Raw genomic sequence first — 22693 nt, forward strand, 5'->3', positions numbered from 1 at the left:
TGCTATATGAAGATTGATTAAAGGAAGTTGAGATTTTTAGCCTGGAGAAGAAAAGTCTTAGGGGGAAAATGATAGAATGTTCAGGTATGAACAAGATGTCCTCTGAGGTCCTTTGAACTATGAAATTCTGTGAGCTGTCAAGTAGACAAGACATCCAGGTAGAACTTGTATTTTGACACTAAGAATCTTCTTTCTGTCAACTTAAACAAATTGGCCTGTATTTTAAGAAACATTTTTTTCTTCAGAATCAAGTCACAGCACACTGTGCATCTGAGGTACTACCTTTTACAAGGATAGCCATTTATAACTACATTGTTATAGCTGTCTGACTGTGTGTTTGCCTATCAGTGAACAAACATTAAGCACGTATTATTTCTAGGCACTGGGGATGATACAATACAAAGAATCAAGTAATCCTAATGCCCAAGGAGCTTATATTCTAATGGGGGAAACATCAGGTACAGATATAAATATATGCAGCATAAATATAAAGTGAATAAATAGATACACAAAGTAATTAAATGGAGAGTAGCTTTAGAGAGAGCGAGGACACTAGCAATTGAAAGGATTGTGAAATCATGCAGAAGATAGTTGCGTCTTAAGAAAGGAATGGACTCTGAGACAGGTAAGGAGGAATGTGTTTCAGCCATGTCTGATGGCCAGTGCAAAGACACAGAGATGGAAGATGTGACTGAATTACAGTTTGAGAAGAAAAGTACTGTCCACCAAAGCTTGAAAGCTAGGTTAGGGCAAGGTTGTGTAGGACTTTAAAAGCTAAACAGAGAAGTTTTTATTTTATCATATAGGCAACAAGAAATCGCTGGAGTGATTTAGTACAGATGTGCATGGTCAGATCTCTGCTGAAGGAAGATTACTTTGACCTCATTGTGTAAGATGTACTGGAGTGGAGAGAGGCTTGAGGCAGGAAGATGGTTGCAGCAATCTAGGCTAGCAATGATGAGGACCAGAACTAAAACAGTAGCTTTGTAAATAGAAGGAAAGGAGGGGTCAGTTGCAAGATATGTGAAGGTAGAGATGACAGGATTTGACAACTGATTTTATATGTGAAATAAAGGAATGGAAGGAATCCAGGATAATTCCTGTTACAAATTTGGAAGAATGGAAGGATGGTGATGCTATCTCTTGGATCTTCTTTCAATGAGCTAAAATCCCATCTTCTACAAGAAGCCTTTCCTGATCCCCATTAAAGCTAGTGCTTTCCCTCCCTTGATTATTTAATTTATCTTGTATATATGTGTGTGTGTGTGTGTATGTGTATATATATATATATATATATGCATATATATATACGTACACACACACACATATATATCTTCATAAAAACATTGTTTGCATGTTACTTCCTCCTTTAGACTGTGATTTCCTTGAGAGCTAGGACTCTTTTTTGCCTTTCTTTGTGTCTCAGTGCTTATCACAGGTGTTTCATTTCCCCAGCTCCATTACTCTGGACTTCACCTTCTTCTCCTCACCTTCCCTGTCTGTTCTGAACCTACCCACCTCCCTCCTCCCCCAACCCCTGTTCTGCTTCACTTTGTATGATGTCTTCCCTTATTAAATTGTAAGTTCCTTCATAGCTGGGACTGTTTTTGCCTTTTTTTTTTTCAAGTGCTTAGAACAGTTCCTGACGCATAGCAGATGCTTAATAAATGTGAAAGGTTTGGAGATTTTGATTAAAGAGAAGAGAAAGTTTGTAGGATTTAGGGAGTAAAAACAATTTCCATTGAAGAGTATTGAAGGGAAGTGGTGTGAGGCAAGGTTTTAGTTAAGGGGAAGCTTGGAGGAGAAGCAATTGTGGTAAGTTGAGGAAATGCTAAAATCAGGTGAAGGATGAAGATTTAAGAATGGAGAAGACTTGGATATGAGGTAGGAGGGAAGGTGCTAGTGAATAAGGAGAGACTGAAGATGAAAGAAAAGGAGAGATTAAGAGAGTAGATTAGTGGAGGATATAAGATTAATAACATAATTGGAGGAGCTGGCATTGGAGAAGAGAAGCCCCATCTCCTCATGAGAACCTGGAGCATTAGAGGGGAGATTGTGGGGGATGATGAATAGTGATTTTGAGGTTAGTAGTAAACCAGAAGTGGAAAGCTCAAGGCTTTCAGTAAAGGCTTTCAAGGTTTTCAGGAAGTAGGAGGTAAGGTCCTCTGCTGAGCGATAAGGGGGAGGAAGTGCTCTCAAAATGATTATATTTGGAAAAATTACACCACTGTTTAGAATAGGCTTTTAAGTAGAGCCCCAAAACAAGCTAACTTGCATTGTTCACATCTATGATATTATGAGGATGGTACATTTGAGAGCAATGAGCATAAGGAGTCTGAAGTACAGTTCTAGTCTTATAAAGAGCATTTTGAATTTTTGTTTCAATTCTTAATTTTTGAATTACATTTTTTAATTAAAATTTGAATTCATTTAGATCTAGTATGCTGTGGGTCTTGCAAATTTTGGTAGTTGGCTTAAATCTAAACTAACTATACCTTTATAGTTTTAATTCAACTCACATTTTATTTCTTGCTTTATTTAAACATACATTGAGATGGTCACATTCTTTAAATTCCTTTTTATAGATAACAGACAAAAAAATATCAAGAAAACATGCCATCCTGGAGGTGATAGGTGATCAACTTCGAATCAAACCGGTAAATCTGTTAATGATTCCTCTTCTATTGATGACTTAATGTTTTTCTTAACCTTCTGAGTCTGGAAAGCTGATTTTGCATGCTAATGGAAAATATAGAAGTAAAACTAGAAACGCAATGCTAATATATAGTTAGAAGATGTTGGTACAAGTCACCTATTTCTTTCCCAAGCAGTGCTGTCATACATAAGATTGAGAAAACTAGTTGGTACTAATATTAATATATATTATTACCTAGGTTAACTATTTTAAATGAAGACTTGTAAGGAAAAACATCATGATATGTAATAGTCATTGGGGGAATAATGTAGCTACTATATGCTGTAGTTATTCTTTTTTTTTTTTTTTGGCTAGGCAATGGGGTTAAGTGACTTGCCCAGGGTCACACAGCTAAGTAAGTGTTATGTGTCTGAGGCTGGATTTGAACTCAGGTCCTCCTGAATCCAGGGCCAGTGCTCTATCCACTGTGCTACCTAGCTGCCCCTGTAGTTATTCTTTAAAAAGCAAAACAAAAGAAAACAAGAACTTGTCCATATCCTAGTTTAGCTTCAAAAAACTACAACATTTAGCCACTACTCAGCTTAATGTTTTAAAGGAAATTTAAGAACTTCTGCTGAGTTCTAGGAATTAAAAAAATACTTTTGCTGTATAGTATTTCTGAACGAGACAGACTTCTCAGACTGATTTCAGAGACTCTGTGATGTTATCATTCTCTTCTGTATTCCAAATGCATTATGTGAATGAAAGAAATACATGTACAGATCTGTATTCTTTCTTGATTGGCAGCATGATATAACACTAAACATTAAGTATAAACAAGTGCACTAATACAAAGCTTAGTGGAATCTTATAGGCCTTCATTTTTTTTTATCTCTCTGAATCACTGTGTTCTTTTTGTTTTCTTTTTGTTTTCTATTGGTTTTAGTAAAGATTTCCAGAGATTGTTTTATTGAGTCATTTAAAAAAATTTTTTTTTTGGCTTTTAGGCAATTGGGGTTAAGTGACTTGCCCAGGGTCACACAGCTAGTAAGTGTCAAGTGTTTGGTCTGAGGCCAGATTTGAACTCAGGTCCTCCTGACTTCAGGGCCGGTGCTCTATCCACTGTGCCACCTAGCTGCCCCTTTATTGAGTCATTTTTAAATGCCTCTTTCATTAGAGTTTAATGTCTAACAGCCAGAAATGTTTGTTTTATAGTACTTACCTTGGTTAGTATCTTGTTAGCATCATTTTTCATCTTTGTGTCCTCAATACTTTATACAGTATTTTGTACATAGTAGCACATAATAAATGTTAATGGAGTTGAGTTGAATTGAATTGTATTGATCATAGTAGCCAAATCTTTCATAGTTGATCACTATCACAACATTGCTATTACTGTGCACAATGATTTCCCAGTTCTTCTTACTTCACTTTGCATCAGTTCTTATAGGTCTTGCCATGTTTTTCTGAAATCACCCCCTCACTTGTTATTTTCTACAGTACAATAGTTTTCCATCACAATCGTATGTCACAACTTGTTTAGTTACTCCCCAATTTATGAACATCTCCTCAATTTCCAATTCTTTGCCACTACAGAAAGTGCTGCTATAAATATTTTTGTGCATAGAGGTCCTTTTCCTTTTTTCTTTGATTTCTTTGTAGGGGTATTGCTGAGTCAAAGAGTATGCAGTTTTGTAGCCCTTTGGGCATAGTTCCAAATTGTTCTCTAAAATGGTTGGATCATTTCACTACTCCACCAGCAGTTCATCAGTGTACCTGTTTTCCCCTCATTCTTTGTAGCAGTTGTCATTTCCCATAGGTGGGAGGTGGTACCTCAGGGTTTTAATTTTCATTTCTCTAATCAATAGTGATTTAGAACATTTTTTTTAATATGGCTATTGGTAGCTTTGATTTCTTCTGAAAACTTCGTGTTTGCATCTTTTGACCATTTTCAATTGGGTAGTGGCTTTTATTTTTATAAATTTGACTCAGTTCTGTACTCAGTATATATTTGAGAAATGAAGCCTTAATCAGAGAAATGTTGATTGTTAATGGTACTGTTGGGCAGTTGTGTTCGTTTCACACACCAGTAAGATTATGCTTAAGATTCTGCAAGTTAGGCTTCCACAAAATGTGAACTGAGAATTACCAGAAGAGCAGGCTGGTTTTCGAATTGGGAGAGAAATTAGAGACCAAATTGCCAACATTTGCTGGATTTTGGAGAGAGCGAGGGAGTTCTAGAAAAATGTCTGCTTCTGCTTCATTGACTACATTAAAGCCTTTGACTCTATAGATCACAACAAAATGTGCAAGTCATCAAAGAGATGGGAGTACCAGATCATCTTACTTGTCTCCTGAGAGACCTGTATGTGGGCCAAGAAGCCACAGTTAGAACCAAACATGGAACAACTGATTGGTTTAAGATTCGAAAAGGAGTACAACAAGACTATATATTGTCACCTTATTTATTTCAATTATATGTAGAGTATATCATGTGAAATGCCAGGCTGGATGAATCAAAAGCCAGAATTAAGGTTTCTGGGAGAAATAGAAACAATCTTAGATATGTAGATATGTAGAAATTAAGGAGCCTTTGATGAGGGTGAAAGAGGAGAGTGTAAAAGCTGGCTTGAAGCTCAACATAAAAAAACTAAGATCTTGGCAACTGGTTCCATTACGTCCTGGCAAATGGAGGGAGAAGAAATGGAAGCAGTGTCAGATTTTATATTCTTGAACTCAAAGATCACTGCAGACAGTGACTGCAGTCATGAAATTAAAAGATGCTCCTTGGAAAGAAAGCTATGGCAAATCTGGATAGAATATTAAAAAGCAGAGACATCACTTTGCTGACCACTGTTCACATAGTCAAAAGTATGGTTTTTCCCGTAGCGATGTATGGTTGTGAAAATTGAACTAGAAAGAAAGCTGAGCACTACAGAATCAATACCTTTGAATTGTGGTGTTGAGAAGACTTCTGAGAGTCCTTTGGACAGCAAGGAGATCAAATCAGACAATAAGGAAATTAATACAGGCTATTTACTGGAAGGTCAAATACTAAATATGAAGCTTATATACTTGGGCCACATAATAAGAATATGGGGCTCATTCGAAAAGACCTTGAGGTTGGGAAAGATTTAAGGCAAAAGGAAAAGGGGATGGCAGAAGTTGAGATTAAAGAGATGTCATACAAACAACAAACATGAACTTTGACAGACTTCAAGAGATAGTAGGGCCTAGTGTGCTGTGCCTAGTGTGGTCCATGGGGTTATGAAGAGTTGAACACGACTAAACAACAATGATTTTTGCTTTTTCTTCGTCTGAGATCATGATTACTATCCCTGCCATTTTTACTTTAGCTGAAGCATATTTGATTCTGCTCTAGCCCTTTATTTTAACTCTGTGTGTGTGTTTCTATTTCAGATATGCCTCTTGTAAAAACATGTTGTTGGATTCTGGTTTCTAATCCATTCTGATGTCTGCTTCCATTTTGTGGGTGAACTCATCCCATTACTAACTGTGTATTTCCCGCCAACCAATTTTCTTCATCTTTTTTGCTTCTAACCACTGCTTTCCTTAATTTGTTCTTCCTTTTAGCATCATTTTCCTTTCTCTTATCCCCTTTTCTTCTATGTCCTTATTGGGTAAGTTACAATTCTAAACACAGCTGTACATATAGAAAGTCTTCTTTCTTTGAGCCAGTTCTAATGAGAATGAAGTTCAAGTATTGCCCACCACCCCACCTCCATTTTCCCCTCCAATGTAAAAGGTTTCCCTTGCATACTTCTTTAATGTGAGAAAATTTTCCCCATCCTACCTCTCCCTTGTCCTTTCTCACCCCTTCAATTTTTTGGAGATCATTCCAGTGTAATCTGTTGACACCCATGTCCTCTGTCTATGTACACTCCTTTTAAGTCCCCTAATGATGATAAAATTCTTAGGAGTTAACCATGTATCATGTTCCCATACAGAAATGTAAACAGTTTAACTTTATTGAATCTTTTGTGATTATTCTTTTTTGGGGGCATAAAATTACTTTATTATTCACATAATTTACATTTATGAAAGATCATTACTTTCTTTGAAACAAGAAAGTTTACAAATGAGCATTTTTTCCATTTTTATCAATAAACTGTTAGGCAACATAGTATAGATGATTACTTCTATCTCAGATCAGAAGTATGCAACTAGTAGGTGTTGACAGAAAAAAATTATGTTTCTGCACTGATCATTCCTGAATTTTTTTCTTTAGAATAATCACTTACTATTTTCAGAAATGCATCTTGAGATAGGACATACAGTCTGACCTATGTGGCAATTAGGAAAAAAAAAGTCTTTGTATTCCACAGGGAAAGATAAAGACACTTAATCATATTTTCTGTAATTAACATTTTTTAAAATACAAAATTGAAACCCTTTGAATCTGGCTGAGGTCTAAAATATTTGTGAATAAATCTTTTCATTTTCACGGTAGCACTAAGTTTGCTTTAATGTCTCTTTCTCTGAGATCACTTTTTCTCATAAGGTCATTTAACCAACTGACTTGATTCTTTAAAACAATTAGATAAACCCACTGCATACATAGTAAAACATAACATTTCCTCAAAAGCTGCTGTTTACAAATGAAATTTGTAAGAGGCAAAGTTTATGTTCATAAAAATAAGTCTGCAAGGGGTAAATTAAACTACTGTTCCGTAATACAATCTAATCCTGAAAACAAATTCAGAGAGAAAGAAATTTAGCTTAAGATTTTTAAAAAAATACTACAGTAGAAAAGCAATGTGATAAGTATCATGATTTTTCTATATCTGATGCTTATTTGCATGAAAAACCTATGCGTGCATGCCTGAGTGGAGGGAATCTTCGCTTTGACTTGCAGGTCTGGCCTCTAACTGTGATCCTACAAATTTTCTTGGAAATTTAATTTGAATCAAAATCATTTTTTCCCCAAATCTGGCTTATACAAAACCTAAGTGTAGCCTGTGATTAGTTTTACTGGTTTTTGATTGCCTTGCCTTTATCGTGAGAGAAGAAAGAGGAAGTCAAATTAGGAATCTTGTAATCAGTCCCCACCAGCCCTCCTCCTCTCTCCCAGCCTGAACTCAAGACCATACAGTTCTCAATGGTGCTTGGATGTCTTTTCCACAGGTTCTGGGACTCCTCCTCTGGACTGGAGTAGTTCCAGATTCTGCATTCTGATCCCCTTCCTCAATTACACAATTTTCACAGTAAATGTATATGTTACATAAGAACTTCATATAATTATTTTTCTATGTATAACTTTTCTCCTTACTGTAAAGTAGTATGTTTCATTATTAATTGTTAGCCAGATATAAAGAGTAAGGACATTTTGTAGGTGGTAGCAGATTTGGAAATTCATATTTTTCTATGTGAAAGGCAGGTTTCAGTTTACATTATGAAGTGTTTTACTTTCAGGAAAGATTCATGAGTTGAAACACAAAATAATTAATGGAAGACTAAAAAACACGCTATTCAAACAAAACCAGAAATATCCTTTGGAAGGTTTCATCAGATTGGCTAGGGAGGTGGAGGGGGTTGGGGGAGGAATTGAGGCAATTTCTAGATTATGAAAATGAATCACTAGACCTTGAAATTACAACTCTTAAGTGTAATAACTGACCAAGAATTTACACTGAAAACAGATCTTATGACTTCATTTTAATTGTCTAATTGATATCTATTAGAAATTTTTTTTAATCACGAGTCAAACTGTTTATGTAGAATCTGGTGGAGGAAGAAAGAAGCAGCAACAAAGACTTACAATTTATAGTCACTAACTTGTGGAAGGAATTTTGCCTAACCAGCTGAAATAAAATGAAAGATTTTTTCTTGTTGGAAAGAATGTGCTTATCCTGAATTTTTTTTTTTAAAGCCCATCTAAAATGCCATCGAGACCCAAGTCAGTCAAGTAAGATATGAAGAAAATCTTCCTGGCTTCACATCTCCCAGGAGGCCAAACATAATCCATTATAATAATCATGGTCAAAGACTTCAAAATTAAGGAAGAGATTACTAATTGGATGTATACATTCATTTCTACCTTGCCCACAAGTTTGGTGATTATTCTTTCATGGTTGCCTTTTTATGTATTTCTTGAGTCTTCTATTTGAATGTCATATTTTTAATTCAACTCTGTCTTTTCATTAGGAATGCTTGAAAGTCCTCTACTTCAGTAAATATCCATTTTCCCCCCTGAAGGATTATACTCTGTTTTGCTGAGTAAGTTATTATTGGTTGTAATCCTAACTCCTTTGCCTTTTGGAATATCATATTCCAAGCCTTCCACTTCTTTAACATGAAAGTTGCTAAGTCTTGTGTATACTGACTGTGGCTCCATGATATCTGAATAATTTTTTTTTTCTGGTTGCTTGAAATATTTTTTCTATCATCTCGGGGTCTGGAGGCTGTAATATTCCCGAGAGTTTTCATTTTGGGATCTCTTTCAGTTGATGATTGAGAGATTCTTTCAATTTCTATTTTACCCTCTGGATCTAAGATATCAGGACGGTTTTCCTCGAAAATTTCTTGAAAGATGATGTCTAGGCTCTTTCTTTGATCATAGCTTTCAGGTAATCTAATCATTCTTAAATTATCTCTCTTTGATCTATTTTCCAGGTCAGTTGTTTTTCCAATGAAATATTTCACATTTTCTTCTATTTTTTTCATTCTTTGGCTTTGTTTTACTGTCTCTTGATGTATCATGGAGTCATCAGCTTCCATTTGACCAATTGTAATTTTTAAGTTCTTTTCTTAAGTAGATTTTTGTGCCTCTTTTACCATTTGGCCAATTCTGTTTTTTAAGTTATTTTCTTTGATATTTTTTGTTCCAAGCTGTTAATTCTCTTTTCATAAATTTCTTGCATCATTTGCATTTCTTTTCCCAATTTTTCCTCTACCACTCTTATTGCTTTCTTTAACTTTTCCAGGAATTCTTCTTAGATTTGGGTCCAATTAGCAATTTTCTTTGAGGCTTTTTTGGTAATTGTCTTCATATTACTGTTTTCTTCTGAGTTTATGTCTTGGTCTTCCCTGCCATTACACTAGCTTTTTGTGGTGAAATTCTTTTTTTGTTGTTTGCTTGTTTTTCTTGACTTTGAACTTTATGTTAAACTTTATTTTAAAGTTGGAGTCTGCTCACATGGAGGTGGGGACCCACTGTCCCAAGCTTCAGAGCAAGTAAGTGGCACAGTGGGTAGAGTGCTGGACCTGGAGTTAGAAAGAATCATCTTCCTGAGTTCAAATCTGGCCTCAGACACTTAGTAGCTGTATGACCTTGGGCAAATCACTGAACCTTGTTTGCCTCAGTTTCCTCATTTGTAAAATGAGCTGGAGAAGGGAATGCCAAGAAAACCCCAAATGGGGTCACAAAGAATTGGACACAACTGAAAACGATGAAACAGCAAATAATGACTTCCCTGCCATCATAGTAGCTTGTTATGATCAAATTCTGTTTTTTGTTGTTTGCTCATTTTTCCAGCCTATTTCTTAACTTTGAGCTTAAATTTGGGCTCTGCGTCTCTGTGAGTGGAGGGGACATTGTCCCAAACTTCAAGCTTTTTCGTGCTGCTGTTTTCAGAGCCAGTTCTGGGGGTCTGCAAGTTTTGGTGTTTATAAGATGGTGTGATCTTAGGAGAGGTGTGGTCACTTCTCTCCTGGTCTGTGCTGTGGTCTTTACCCAGAAAGGGCCCTTGGTCCCCTACAGCCACTAGCGCTAGTGCGCCCTCTGTTTTGGAACTGTGACCAGGGCCCCTGTTTCCTTGTGACTGACCCCCAGCACTCCTCTCCACCTTGGAACTATGACCCAGAACTATGTATGGGCAATAGAGTTGCCAGTCAGCTCCAGCTGTACCCCGTGGCAGCAAAGGTTCCTCTGTTATTTCTTTCTGATCAGTTGTCTGATGCCCCCTATTGTTTCTAGACCCAGAGCTCCTGCAGCTGCTGCTGTTGCTGTGGCATTGTTGCTGCCTTCATGTGTGTTTGTTGTGGATGACTCTCTCCCCTAGTATCACAGACTTCTGCTGACCTTCTTAAGTTTTCTTAGGCCCCAAAAATATCTCACCCAGATCTTTTGTTGGCTCTGCCACTCTAAAATTTGATGTGAGGCAATTATTTTAAAATTGTTTGGAGGGTAATATTGGGAGAGGTCACCTAGGTGACTCCTTGTAATCAACCATCTTGATTTCACCCCTGGCTGATGGGATCTTTCAGGGCAATGAGGTTTTCCCAAATAGTGAGCTTCCTGGGTAATAGTAGAGGAGTCAGAGAAGTCTCAGAGTGGTATAGTCACATGAGAAATGACTTCCAGTCCCTCTATCTTGTCAACAGGCAATCACAACTTCATGAAACTTATGTGAAAATTAAGTTTATTACAAGAGAAATTAACATGCATGTGGTACCCAAAGAGTTTATAATCCACATAGAAGTTTGCATATTCATGATAGTACAACAAAGGAAGGAAGGAAAAACAGAAATCTCCACCTAAAGGGGTATGGCATGGAAGAGGGAAAGGTACAGTAAAGGTAGGAAAAGAACAAAACCCTTCCTGAAGGGGAGGAGCATGGCAGTGGCAAAAGCCACATTTTTTCCCTTCGGAACTGCTAGACCATGAAGATATGATGGTCTCCTTATCCACAAGGATCCCAGCTGCACAATTTCACAGTCTAGTGCAGACTGACTGACGCCTTTCTTGATTCCCAGAAACACGGAGAGTCCAATTTAGGATGCAAACAACAAATTTTATCAGCTCAGAGGGACTTCATCTTTGACACATACAGGGACTCCTGCATGCTCTGGGTCCAGTGTTTCTAGAAAATATGGCGACTCAAAAACACAAGTTCAGGGGACCCCTTAACAGTCCTTAACAATTCCTGCTCTGTCTATACTCTCCTTCTTTCCCAATATTAATTACTTGTTCCATCAGTTTATCTTGAAACTGTCCTCTATTTCTGACTCTCTTTCTTCCTTATCCTGTTGATGATCATGCCTTGCCAAACCGTAACCCTAGATTATTGTCACCATCCATCTCTTTCACTCATCTTTACTTGCTGCTGAACAGAACTGGAGAAAATAATGAAACCATGTTGCTTTGGTTGACTTTAAATTTGTTCTAGAAAATCTTAATTGGGCCTTTACTCTAGCAAAGTAATCCTAATATTTTACCCTGATTTACTTCTACTTCACCACACCACACATTACAGACCTCTTTGTCCCTTCACGAACCTCCTACTATACTCCCTCTACCCTCTGTGGTGAAGACTTCACCAACGAAAATTGAGTCTGTTCACCAGGAATTCCCTTCTGTCTTTTTTTTTTTAAATACAGTTGTTAACAACTTGTATTTCTTCCTTTGGGAACTGCCTGTTAGTATCCTTTGACCATGTATTTATTGGGAATGGCTCTTGTTCTTATATATTTGAATCAGCTCTTTATATATCTTGCATATGAGACCTTTATCAGAGAAACTTGTTGCAGAGTTTTTTCCTCTCAGTTACCTAATTTGAACTGCATTCGTTTTATTTGTGCAAAAACTTTTTATTTTTATTGAATTGATTTTTTTAACCTTCTCTGATCTCTTTATCATGGGCATTTCTTAAATAAATTCAAACTATCAATAAACATGAAAGCATGCTCTAAATCATTAATAATTAGAGGGACACAAATAAAAAGAACTCTGATCAGGGTGTCAAAGATAACAAAAAAGAAGAATGAAAATTGTTGGTGGGGCTACAGGAAGACAGGCACACTAATACACTGTTGGCGCTATGAATTGGCCCAGCCATTTTGGAAAGAAATTTGGAACTATATTTAAAAGGTACTAATCTGTGCATACCCTTTGACCCACTATTTTTTATCCCAAAGAAGTCAAATGAAGAAAAAGCCCCATATGCATAGATATTTATAACAGTTCTTTTTGAACTGGTTCCCCATCAACTGGGGAATGGCTGAACAAATTGTGGTATATGAATGCACTAGAATATTATTTTATTTTAAGAAAGGACAAAAGTGATAGTTTCAGACAAATTTGGGAAGACTTGGATGAACTGATTCATAGTGAAGTAAGCTGAAGCCAGAGAATAATTTATAAAATGACAGTAACATTGTAGAGAAAAACAACTATTAACCACTAAGGATTGCTCAATACAATGACCAACTACGATTCCACAGGACTGATGATGAAGCAAAATGCCTACCTCCTTTCAGAGAGGTGAGGAGCTCAAGGTGGAAAATGAGACATTTTCAGACACAGCCAGTGGGGATTTGTTTAGCTTGAATATGCATGTTCGGTACAAGGGTTTTGTGTTCTCTTCTTTCATTTTGATGGAGGAGTTCAGGGGGACACCAAGTCTAGAGTTACCAGAGTAAAAAAAATAGAAAAGAAAACTAACAATTAAATGCTATTGAAGTACTCTGAAAAGGAACATAGTCAGTGGAAAGATCATTAATAAGAAACAACAGACCAGTGGGTCAGCTTTGAAATTAATATATTGGATTTATTATAATGTATTGCATTTATTATATACTTAATTTATTGAATTTATTATGTATTTTAAAAATTTAGCAACTTGCATGTAATAGAGATTCATACCTTTATGTACAATGTTCTTTTTTGTTCTACATTGTTTGTGGAAATATTTGCAATTTGTTAAACTAAGAATAAAAAAAATGAAAAAAAGTATAACCAATTTCAAGTCTTTACTATGTTGGCATGTAAAATGACTTCTAATAGGTCTGTAAGCTTTCTGATCAGCTCTCATGTATACTAAGAGAGGAAAACAGTGGCATAGAAAATGCATAGTGGTAGATATAGAATTATAGAGTAATAAGGAACACCAAGTCTAACTAGTCATTCCATAATCTGCAGGTCACTTAGTTGGCTTTGTAACATATTTTTATACTTGCATTTTAAAATATAAATGTGCTCATATTATTGGAATTTACTTTAAAAAAGTTATTTCATAAGGACCCAATTCAAATTGAGCAGAAAAGCTGTAAAGCATCAGACCCTTGCTCAGCTAATCACTCTTTTCTTGATTCTTTAATTTTACTTAAAATTTTTGAGACAGAGGGTATAGTAGAGAAGTTATTCTTAAGTGATAAGATTTTTAAATTTAGAATTTTTCAGGAATTAGTTTTTGTGTTAAATGTTTATAAGGTCATAGATTTGCTTATTGTATTTTCCTGTTGACTTTATTCAGCTGTATGTCTTTTTTGGGTGAAAAGGGACAAGTGAGTATGAATATATGTGTGAACCAACCTAAGCTTTCTAGTGAGCTTGCTCTTCCTTTGCATTGCCACTTCTATGGGGGAACAGTAGAAATTCTTTTTTCTCTTTCCTTTTGTGGGCAAGTGTATGATGGCAAAGCACTCCAATATATTTGCCAAGAAAACTCCAAATGGCATCACAAAGAGTCATATAAGATATGACCCTCTATATGGTTATACATGATGATATGGTCAGTATGATTGTATTTGAAAATATTTAGGGCCAACTTTATACCTAAATTATATACTGCTTGAATGTTTTATCTTTTGTATATAGTTTTATTTTGTTATATTTTTAAGAAATGACGATTGGTCCTAAGGAAATTATAGCATATATTCTTTATTGTTATTTTTCTGTTTGACAGACCCATATAAATCCTTGTTTTTATCAGTCTTCTGAAAAGAGCCAGCTATTGCCATTGGAGACAAATAAATGGCATTGGTTGAATCCTGGAGACAGTTTTTCCTTATTAGTTGACAAATACATTTTCCATGTTTTCTCTACATGTTCTGAAGTGGAATGCACTTTACGGTAAGGTCTTCTGATTTGATGACAGTAAAGAATGCTATTTGCCATACAGTTTCTCATTTATAGATGTTAAGCCCATAAATACTTAACCAAAAGCCATTCTAAGACCAAACTACACAAGAAATCAAGTAGCTGAATGATAGTTAGAGACTGTTTTTTTAGAAAACCTTTGACTTTGTGAATAATTGTTATGCCTAAAAAGTGATCAAGCTTATCTGTGATTTGTGCTTACCATCCTCTGTAAGAATAGATTTATTTTTCGATAAACAGAGCCAAGTGTGAAGCCAAGAGCCGAAAGTTAAATTGACTTCAGTGGAACAAATATTTACGTTCTTTGTACTTTGTACTTTGCCTTTTAAATTTTATAGCTATTCTCTATCTTTGCACAACCTGCGGCATACGAAAGTATGTCTTTGATCCCTTCTTCTAAAAATAATAGAATAGCAACGCTGAGGAAGTAAGAAACTAATGAATATCAGATATTCACTGTAATTTAAAACTCACATCCCTATGTATTCTGAGCAATTCCTGCAACAGAAAAGAATCACGTAATTCCAGTTGTAAAGGACCTTGATGACCATCTTGTCCATCTTGCTCCTGACTAAAAATCACATCCTCAGTTAATAGTCATCTGCCTTTCACTTGCAAGATTGCTGGTGGGGAAACCTCTACATCCCCAGGGAGACTTTACCATTTAAAAAATGATTTTAATTATTAGGAAGCTTTTCCCCCCTCAAATTTCTCTACAGTTTCTACCAATTTCTCTTAGTTCTACTTCTGAGAAACTGAGAATGATTTTAATATTTCAGTTAAGTGAAGTGAAGTGACTATTACTCAGTTTGTATATTCATTTTTAAAACTGGCACTCTTCTCTAAGGGACAGCATATCTTACCTTTTAAAAAGTATGAGCTTTCCTACAGTTTTTTGAACTGAGTATATTTTTATAACTGACACTGGAATGGCTTACTATTTCTTCTTGGGTTTTTTTTTTTTGGAGTATGATTTTTTTAATATTTATTTTTAGTTTTCAACATTCCCTTTTTTAAGATTTTGTATTCTAAAATTTCCCTCCTCCTTCCCCTTCTCCCTCCCCAAGATGGCATGCAATCTGATATAGGCTATACATGTATGATCATATTAAACATATTTCCACATTAGCTACGTTGTGAAAGAAGAATGAGAACAAAAGAGAAAAAACATGAGAAAGGAAAAACAATAAACAAAAGAAAGAGAAAATAATATGCTTTGATCTGCATTCAGATCCCATGGTCCTTTCTCTGGATGTGGATAGCATTTTCCATCAGGAGTCTTTTGGAGTTGTCTAGATCATTCCATTGCTGAGAAGAGCTAAATCTGTCAAAGTCGGTCATCACACAGTGTTGCTCTTACTTTGTACAGTGTTCTGTTTCTGCTCACTTCACTCAGCATCAGTTCATTCAGATCTTTCCAGGTTTTTCTGAAGTCCACCTCCTTACCATTTCTTCCATTACATTCACATACCACAACTTGTTCACCTATTCCCCAATTGATGGACATCCATCCCCTCAATTTCCAATTCTTTTGCCACCACAAAAAATGCTGCTATAAATATTTTCGTACATATGGGTCCTTTTCCCATTTTTGTGATCTCTTTGGGATACAGACCTAGAAGTGGTATTGCTGGACCAAAGGGCATGCATAGTTTTATAGCCCTTTAGGCGTAGTATGGGTTACTATTTCTAAACAAATGGCTCAGCTGCTGACATGAAAAATTGAGAATCACTTCTTTGCCCTACATAAATTGAACTCCAAAAATTATATTCTGAAAAGTGCTTGAGGAGAAGTCAAGAAAATATTAGTCTTCCCAATAAAACCAATTTATGCATACTTATTGACTGAAGTTATTCAAAATCTTTGTTAATTTAAACATTATGCTGTACTTGGTAATCTTTAGTACATCTATACAAATTAACATAGGTCCAGAGTTTGAGGGAATAGTATTGGGACTTGAAGTCTATGAAAAGTAAACATTTTCATTAAAACTGAAAGTAAGACTCAAAGCACTAGTGCTGTATTTTTTGTCAGACTGCTATAATATCTAGTGTTTTGTTGCTAAGATAGAAAGAGTGTAGAAAGGAGTGGTGAAGTTTACAAATATATTAGACCAGTCATTTTTGTATGTTTATATGTGAGCTGAATTAAATGAAACTTAAGTTGTTTATTTTATTTTCCTTATTTAGAGGATTTATTATTTTCTCTGCATCTTTTTGCTAGGTCTCTTCAATTTAGGATAATAGTAAAATAAATTCCTTCTAAAAGAGTAGTTGAAGTTATATGATTTTTTTTTGTTAAGTAGTGTGCATAGTTCCAAGTCATAAAGAATTTTTAAATGGCCTGTTTCTTTTTTTTTTTTGGTGGGGTAATGGGGGTTAAGTGACTTGCCCAAGGTCACACAGCTAGTAAGTGTCAAGTGTCTGAGGCTGGATTTGAACTCAGGTCTTTCTGACTCCAAGGCCAGAGCTTTATCCACTGCACCACCTAGCTGTCCCTAAATGTTCTATTTGAAATGAATTTTTAGTCTTTGTTTGGAGTGATTTTGGGGAAAAAATTTGTTCTCTTATTCTTCTTAAACAAGTATGAGCTCTCCATGTCCCTGCAGGGAGCCCTGTATTATTGCGAATATGATTCAGAAAATTAGTGGGAATATTGAATTCCTACTTATGCATTGTTGATAAAAATAGCTTACCAAATTTCTGTTCTTTTAAAATAATAAAACCAATCTTCTTCTTAATTTTCTATACTTTTTCATATTTGTCTTTCTCTAAATTTTATTTCTCCTTTATCTGTTATATTTCCTGCTTTGATTTTAATTGTACTATTTAATTTTATTGGCTTGTTAACTCTATATTAGCAGTCCTTCAAAATATAACTTACTGCATTGTTTTTGTTTTGATGTTATTTCTCAGTCCTGGATTTCTCATATTTATGCTTTGATTAACTTCAGAAGTGTTCTTGAAAATTGTATGAAAATACATTTTCATAAATCAAATCCTTTTTACCATTGATTTATAATTTCGAGAATGTTTTATATTTACGCCTCATTAATATTAAGTTGGTGTTCCCTCCCCCCATATTGCTCCCAAAACTTTAGCTTCAAATTGTTTCTCACTTTCTTAGTGAAATAGTCAATAGAAATCAAATGTTCAGATTGTTAAAATTCCATTAAATTTTTTGTGAAGACATTATGATGATTTTTAGAGTTTTGTTTTACTAGAATCTTACTTATTACTATACAATAAAAAGCTCCATCAGGATCCAAATTTCCTCTCCCTCCTCTCCTCTTTTCTGTCTCTCTGTCTCTCCTTTTCTTCCTCTTGGTCTCTCATCTTCTCCGTCCCTTCCTCCTCCTCTTCTCTCTTCCTCTCTGTCTCTGTCTCTTCCCGACCCTCTCTCCCCACTGCTTCACCCTACTCCCCACTCCTTGCCAATCTTTCCTCTTCTGAGCTGCTAAGTTGATAGTCCTATAGCACAATGCTGACAATATTCTGTCCCTGTTCAAGGAGTTCTATTAAACTGTCTTTGAAAGTACACACTCCTCAGACTGTTTAAAGACCTTCATAATCTAGTTCCTGACTATCGTCAGGGCTTATTGCACATAGATAGCTCTTTGATATACTCTGTTACAGCTGGCTGGTCTACTTGTTCCCTATGCAGCACTCCATTTCTTGTCTCTCTGACGTTGTACAGGGTGTCTATCATTGTACTTCTATCTTTTCCCTCAGAATTTTTCACCTTTTTAAAAAAAAATTTTTTTAAAGGCAATTGGGGTTAAGTGACTTGCCCAGGGTCCCACAGCTAGCAAGTGTCAGGTGTTTGGTCTGAGAGCAAATTTGAACTCAGGTCCTCCTGACTTTAGGGCCAGTGCTCTATCCACTGCGCCACCTAGCTTCCCCAGAATTTTTCACTTTCTTTAAGGCTTTGCTCATGTGTCACCTCTTACAGGAATCCTTTCCTTCACAACCACCCTTTACCTCAGGTGCTGTGCCATACCCTTTAAATTATTTTATATCTGATTTGAATCTATTTATATGTACTTTTTTGTCCCTATGCTGTTTTCTCCCAATAGAATGTAAGCTCCTTAAGGCAGGGACTGTTCTTGTCTTTGTATCCCCAGCACTAAACAGCAACAGCATTTATGTAGTGTTTTAACGTTTTCAGAGTTTTCCAAATATTATCGAAAAGGTGCTTAATACCACACAGTAAACTTGGCTTTTGAATGATTAAATTTGAGAGAATGATTCATGATGCATGCCAGTTGATCCTAGAAAAACTCTATTTATAGTATAGTAGTTAAATTTTTTTATAATGGCGTAAGTTTCTTAGCTCATAATTCACTAACAAATGAATTTTTACTTTATAGGAATAGTCAGATGCTTGATGAAGATGATCTGTTCAATGAATCACCCACATCCCTTGTAAAGAGCTTTCCTGTTGCTATTGAATGTGCTAATTCTCCAGCGGAACCAGTGTCACATTGTACCAAACATACTAATTCGAGCCGGTGCTCAGAGCTGGAGGAAACAATGGAAGTAGCCATGCCAGTCACTATACCCCAGAATAATTTGGTGAGAACTTTTTAAGATTTGATCCGATTTTTAGAAGTCCTTTGGATAGGACAGGAGAAAAGTAGAAGTAGGCATGATATAAGCAAGGCAACATAGATTTCTGTATTTGACCTGCTTTCCAATCTAATCTTTTAAGAAATGTCAAACATTTAGAAGGTCAATAAAGGTGGTGAGTTCTTTCAAAGCATTTAGCAACTTCCCTGAGTAGTTAATAATGGATTATTTAATGATGATTCCATATGAAATAACTAATTCTGAATTTACAGGTATAGTTGTATTGGTAAGTTATTTAGAAATAGTATTACTAAGAGAGGCAGTTTGAATGTGATATAGGAGGCAGAGTGTTGGAGTCAGAGTCAGTTAAGACCTGCATCGAATCCTGTTGCCAAAGTGAGGTCTCACTCTGGCTGGGTTCCTCACCTTGATAAAATCACGTGTCCTTTTGTCTACCACATAACTTCTAATTTTATTAAATAAATACTTTTCCAGCTTCTTCCTGCAAAATATAGAAACAGTAGTGAGCAACCAAGCTGTATCCAGAGGAAACGAATCCTCCCACCTTGGATGGTTCAAGGAGATCTGAATGTTCAAAACCTTGAGGTGCCATTTGCCCAGGAAGGTACATTTATCTTTCTGCTACTAATAGAATAAATTCTTCAGAAGGAATTTAGCTATGATAGTTAATGAGTTATAAATCATAATTTTTAACCTTTATCTAATATTAAAAGAATTTTAGAAGTTCACACAAAGGCTAGGTTAAAAGACAAGTTATTGTTTTGTATTTTATCATTTGTATTTAGCTGATTATTTTTGAAACAAGGGATTTCTTCTACTACATCTATGATACTAAATTTGTCATATTAATAAAAATTCAAAGCCTAATGACTTGACCTGTACTACTGAGTTATCACTGCTCTTCTGCTGGCAGATACTTTGGTTAGAGATATAATATGCCAAGGAAATATTCAATCTTCATAGAGTTGACCTTGCATATTTCAGCCTAATAAGAGATGGAAACATTACAGTAACAGTCTGACCAACTGAGTATTCCCATTGTTTTATTACTGTAATAACAGATGTAGAATTTTTGAGTTCTGAAGGTCCTTAGAGATGATCTAGTCCAAAGCTTTATTTTACAGTTGAAGAAACAGTCTCAGAAGTTAAAAGCCTTGTTCAAGATTACTTTTACACAATTATTGGACGAGTGGGGCCTAGAAATAGGTCTCCAGACTCCTAGTCTAGTATTTTTTTCCACAATAAAAATGAGCAATACTGTTTTTATAGTCAGCTGCTATTTCTTCCACTTGACTAACTAGGGAAAAAATATACCTTTTTATAAACTTTACCTTAGATTGTGAACAACAGAGTTTCAGGTGGGATCTTATAATGCAGACTTAAAAGAACATTTACAGTTGGGAAAACCTGTTTGGCACTTAGAGCTCTTCAGCACCTGGCTCCTTCCCACATTTCCCATTTTCTCTAATTTTCCTTTCCTTCGTGTACTTTATGATGCAGCCTACATGCTGATCTCTACATATGCACCACCTCCACATAGCCTTTGCTATGCCCTGCTTCTGAAATGCCATTCCTTCCTCACCTCTGTCTCTTCTTGATATCCCTGAATTCTTTCTAGTTCCAAGATAGTAGTTCAAAGGCCTCCTTCTCTAGGAGGTCTTTTCAGCCCGACCTCCTCCCCTCTGCGCTGAATTGATGGCCTGGAGGTAGAAAAATCCATTACATGCTAGCCCTTGTGGTCGAATCCCTCTGAGTCACTCTTTCCTGATAGCCGAACTGCTAGTGCCTTCCCTCAAAGCTACCTTGTAGTTAATAACTTGATGTTTTTTGAAGATATTTTTCACTACGTATACTTGAGAGTCCACGTGAGGTAGTGCAGAGCGCAACCCATGAGCCACATTTCAGCCTCACAAGGCCTGTTTGGACCCAAGCCATATTAAAATACAATTGGGAAATATTGAACAAAATAAATAAAAATACAGTAGAACACAGTAATAATTTGTGGTTTTCTAAGTCAGTATGTGACTGTAAGGATCCTGATGTATGGCTTAGTGGATCCCACTGCTATTTAAGTTTGATGCCACTGATACAGTGCCTAGAGAGCCAGCCTCTGAGCTAAGAAGACCTGGGTTCAAGTTGTGACTAATGCCTGCTGACTGTGCAACCCTGGATGAGTCACTTAACCTGGCAGTGGTTTAGGCAGCTCTGACACTTGAAGTCATAGATCTGCACTAGTAGAGGAAGTTCCTTACCAGGTCAACCATAATGATAAAATCACAGGCCATCTCTGAATCTGTATACACTTATACATGTGCTCATCTAACTCATCAGAAAATGAGCTCCTTTGGGTGGGGATTTCTTTCATTGCGTTTTCTTAGAAGTCTGTGCTGTTATGATATCATTCTTCTGACTTCATTTAGGCCAGCTAAAACCTTCTTGTGTTAAATTTCTTTTTTTTAAGGCAGGGAAATATTTTCTGGTATAGCCTTTATAATCAGTTATTAAGTATTTATTAAACACCTGCTGTGTACCAGGCTCTGTGCAAGATGCTGGGGTTACAAATACAAAGAATGTGTGTGTGTGTGTGTGTGTGTGTGTGTGTGTGTGTGTGTGTATGTATATACGTATATACACACATACATACAGAATAAGTATAAATAGGATATGCATAAATAAATATAAGCTAGTTAAATACAAAGTAACTTAGGAGGGAGGACATTAGCAGTGTAAGGCTTCAAGGAGGTGATATTTGGATTTCATGATTAAGGAAGAGATTAATTTTATGAGGTAGAGTTAAGAGAGTGCATTCCAGGCATATGTGTGTGTGGCAAAGTCACGGAGATAGGAGATGGAATTCCATATATGAGGAATACGTATATCAGCTGCAACTTAAGTAAGAAGAGTCTTCTCTACAATCCCAAATTCCAGGTTTTGTTTTTAGTTCAGCACAGATTTGGGCTGTAGCAGCACCTTGCACAATATATATTGGGAATATTGTACAATAACAATATTCATATGGATGATCTGATGTTCCACAGAGTCCTGTAGAATCTCTGAATCATCCAAGAATACAAACAATATTCACAGTAGTTAGTCCAGCCCCAGCTTTACCACTTAGTAGCAGTGTGACCATGAACAAGTCAATTAGGGGAATCAGATTTAGTTTCCTCATTTAAAAAAAAAAATTTTTTAATTGAGAAAGTAAGTAGTAGGTGTGTTGTATCTCCATGCGGGGAGCTCCTGGTACAGAATTACTTTCCCCCAATGCGGAAGAGCAGCTCATTTGTAACTTAGTTTTACAAAGTTGCCAGGGTCCTGGAGAGGTTAAGAGACTTGCTCATAGTCACATAGCTAATTTACTATGAATCACCGATCTAAAGTTGAAAGAGATCTCAGAGGCCACCTAACCTCTAACCCCCTCATTTTTACAGAATAGGAAACTAAAACACAAGGAAATTGTCTGATGCAAGGTTGCACAGGTAGTAAGCATTAGAAGCAGAATTTGAACCCAAGTCCTCTGACCCTCAAGAGCCAGTGATTTTTCTACTACGCCAGGAGTCACAGGCTCATGTCTCCCAGAATGCAAGGTTAGTTGGCAAGCTACCACACCACTAACCTCACAAGATTAC

At 36.1% G+C, this 22693-nt stretch overlaps 1 protein-coding gene across 2 annotated transcripts in view; it reads left to right on the forward strand.

The window, feature by feature from the left end:
- The window catches only part of APLF (aprataxin and PNKP like factor), a 72745-nt gene that overhangs the window by 3641 nt on the left and 46411 nt on the right, over positions 1 to 22693 (forward strand). For both annotated transcript variants that reach the window (XM_020985399.2, XM_020985401.2), the window contains exons 2-5: positions 2586 to 2657; positions 14281 to 14447; positions 18845 to 19049; positions 19539 to 19668. In XM_020985399.2, coding sequence (XP_020841058.1) covers positions 2586 to 2657; positions 14281 to 14447; positions 18845 to 19049; positions 19539 to 19668 — 574 coding nt within the window. The remainder of the gene's footprint in view (positions 1 to 2585; positions 2658 to 14280; positions 14448 to 18844; positions 19050 to 19538; positions 19669 to 22693) is intronic.

This window comes from Phascolarctos cinereus, unplaced genomic scaffold, assembly GCF_003287225.1.
Source record: "Phascolarctos cinereus isolate Bilbo 61053 unplaced genomic scaffold, phaCin_HiC Scaffold_2;HRSCAF=192, whole genome shotgun sequence".
NCBI lineage: Eukaryota > Metazoa > Chordata > Mammalia > Diprotodontia > Phascolarctidae > Phascolarctos > Phascolarctos cinereus.